At 43.2% G+C, this 2,994-nt stretch overlaps 1 protein-coding gene across 1 annotated transcript in view; it reads right to left on the bottom strand.

Annotated features, from left to right (window-relative positions):
* Positions 1–362: 362 nt before the first annotated feature.
* The window catches only part of LOC106011146, a gene marked incomplete in the record, with an annotated part of 15,017 nt that continues 12,385 nt past the window's right edge, over positions 363–2,994 (bottom strand). Inside the window, 1 exon segment of the mRNA XM_013079780.2 lies at positions 363–2,786. Within this exon segment, the coding sequence (XP_012935234.1) occupies positions 2,100–2,786 (687 nt within the window).

Genomic DNA, 2,994 nt, shown 5'->3' with positions numbered 1-2,994 from the left:
GAGAGAGAGAGAGGGAGGGAGAGAGAGAGAGAGCAAAATAAGACTTGGCAAGGGCTACGAGCCCCCAAGCTCCCCTCAGGAGCCACACATCGTCGACTAATGAGGCGAACATCCAGGTCTAACAATCTAGCTTGTGTTCCTCTACAGGTTTGTTTATCACCCAGTGGTCAGCTGTAGGGTTGAGGGCATAGACAGCTAAATGGTTCTGGGGATTTTCCCGTTTCATTCAGCGTGCGCTGCTCTAACTGCTTCAGGTTGGTATGTCCAATGGAACATTAGATGTTATTTTTAGAATCTGTCGTCTCCAACCCTGTGGATATTGCTGGGCTGAATCGAGTAGTAATCTAACAAACACATTTACATCGAGTATTTAAATACACGTTTAATATCGAGTATCTAAATAAACGTTTGCTTCGAGTAACTAAATACATGCACAAGTTTGCATCGAGTATCTAAATACACATTTGCATCCAGATACCCGTCATTACTGTAGGTGATTGTAACATAAAGTGGAAAATGTTCACAACTCGCGGAACGTTCACCTCCAATTACCGGTACATAAATTTGGTCTGGTCGTCGTTCTTGGTCTTTATAAAGTGTTAACAAAATGGTCATTGTTGCCTTCGGATCAAGGCATCAGGGGCTCTCTTGTATGTGCATAGTTCTAGGACCAAACAGATAACACTGTCGACTTTCAGGCACTGGATTATCATGCACTATTATTGCTACATGAATCGCAGTGAAATATTCACAAGACGACTTTACATTTTTCGGGCAAGATTCTAATAATATCATTATTAATTGGAACTTTATATTTTCAAACCGAGTTTGAGAAATTGCTCCATATAAATCATCTCACGAGGCTACGGTTAGGTTAAAGAACAGGTCAAACAGACTGTTTCTTTTGCCTATCAGACTCTACATAGTCACTAGCAGTGACGGGAATGTTAATGGCTCAAAATTGGTGACATATCGTACGTCGCCTCAGAACTATTTTGTCCAAAGCGTACACTTTAGTAAAGAGGGCACTTTGGACAACATAGTTCTGAGGGCGACGATGTACTGCGATAAATAGAACTACGTCTACAAATTGAGCACCTGCAATTTTCGGGAGTTCATCTGTACTGTAAGACAAACGTGTCGTGTAAAGGAAACTGTCCCAAAGACGACACGTTCCGACTTAACCAATGCATTGTCATAAATAGAAATTGAGCAAAACATCCGTTTTGTAAACAATATTGCCTTGGTTGACAATTTCTCTTTGCGAGTTCAACATTGATTATTTCGTGCTGCGAGTTCAGCACATCGTTGCACGGACCGAAGTCACAGATTATAATAATGCAGACGAACTGTAATGATATAGCAGCCTTCTTTCTATAAAAAGTCTCGCAGCACTAATTTGACAAAGCATTCTTCAGATGTGCTTTTCTTGTTGCTTCTTACTTCAAACAGAATGACCGTATTTGATTGATCGATTGATTGATTGATTTCTGGTACCATGGGGCTTCTCGTAATCAGAAGATGTTTCCATGAGATAGCCACTACAATATCTATGCCTCACTTTTCCAAACAAAATGGTTACGGTGGAAAGTAAAAGAAGCCATTGTCTTCCATCTAGATGAGAGTAAAAGAACCTCATCATCAAAAGTCCTTTATATAAAGTAACAACTGCCTTTTACAACAACTGCCTTTTACAACAACTGCCTTTTACAACAATTGCCTTTTACAACAACACATGCGATACAAGGATTAAGGCATCATATTTACAATCAACCATCGCAAACAGAGGTCCTTTTTTCTGAGTGAAGTAAGTCTTGAGTTAGTCGGCGGTCAAGTCATAAGTATTGGGCATCTCTTGCCGTTCTTCTAACTACAACCGTTTATTTTTTCCTCAAGAGTTTTCAATGCTCGAGCTTCGGCTTTGTCCGTATAAGGCGTAGGTCGGACATTCACCAGGGTATTATGGTCTGGCGTCCATTCTAACCAAACCTTGACATTAAGAGGTTTTGTCTCCCGTTGACATATCAAAAGGGTAGACCAGTCAGTCAGTCGCCGAGATAGTATGGGTCCGCTATCCAGTTTCTAACCAAACTCAAATGTCAAGGTGTTTCCTCTTCGTACAGCAGGAAATCTTGATCCATGAACCTGGCTTCGAACGGCTCCGACGAGCTGGAGCTCATGTGAACGCGGGAGTACGCCGAAGACAGACTGTGGCGGACGTCAGATGTGGACTCGCTGAGGCTCGGAGTCTCCGAGGCGAAGGAATCGTACGTCATGTACGTGTCCACACTGGAGCAAGAATCCAGTCGTTCTTTCGCGCCATATTCAGAGACCTCCATAATGTCGTCCAGAACAATCTCCTCGTAGCAGACTTCGGGTGGCGTCTCGAGGTACCGTTCCTCCACTCCCTCCAGCACACCGGATACCTCATCGTCTGCGTAGCAAATGCCGTGACTGTTCTCCAACATTTTGCTTAGTTCTTCGTTTGGCTCAATAACCTGCACACATCCCGAATCGGTGTAGTCGTCAGAGAAGAACACCGAAGAGGCAGAGCCACCTGTGTCGGGACAAGCTGAGGCGCCCGTTTGGGGAATCTCGCCTGTTGAGCTAGAGAGGTTGTTCAGTATATGGTCAACGTCCACCCCCGCTGTCTGATGTCCGTGTTGGTGACTGTTGCAAATCACGAGATGTGAGCGCAGCATTTCCTGGAGTTCATCTCGCTCCTTTCGCAAGTGTTGAAGATCTTTGATCAGTGATTCTGAGCTCTTTTGCAGTCGGCTGATTTTCTGAAAAAGACAATCAAAGTCCAGTGTTGAAGTTACGTATATCGTTTCGTTAAAATGTTTATCATTCTACAAAAACAGATGTGACTAAGTATGGGATCCGAAACTGGAGTTGTTTATGTTTTCTTTCTTTCAGACAGACTGACAGACAGACACAAAATGGAGAAGACAGACACAAAGAAAGGGAGACAGGCAAACAGAGATATATATA

The sequence above is a fragment of the Aplysia californica genome, unplaced genomic scaffold (assembly GCF_000002075.1).
Source record: "Aplysia californica isolate F4 #8 unplaced genomic scaffold, AplCal3.0 scaffold00062, whole genome shotgun sequence".
Lineage (NCBI taxonomy): Eukaryota > Metazoa > Mollusca > Gastropoda > Aplysiida > Aplysiidae > Aplysia > Aplysia californica.
Note: the sequence above shows the minus strand (reverse complement) of the source record. Positions and strands in the feature narration are given on the sequence as shown.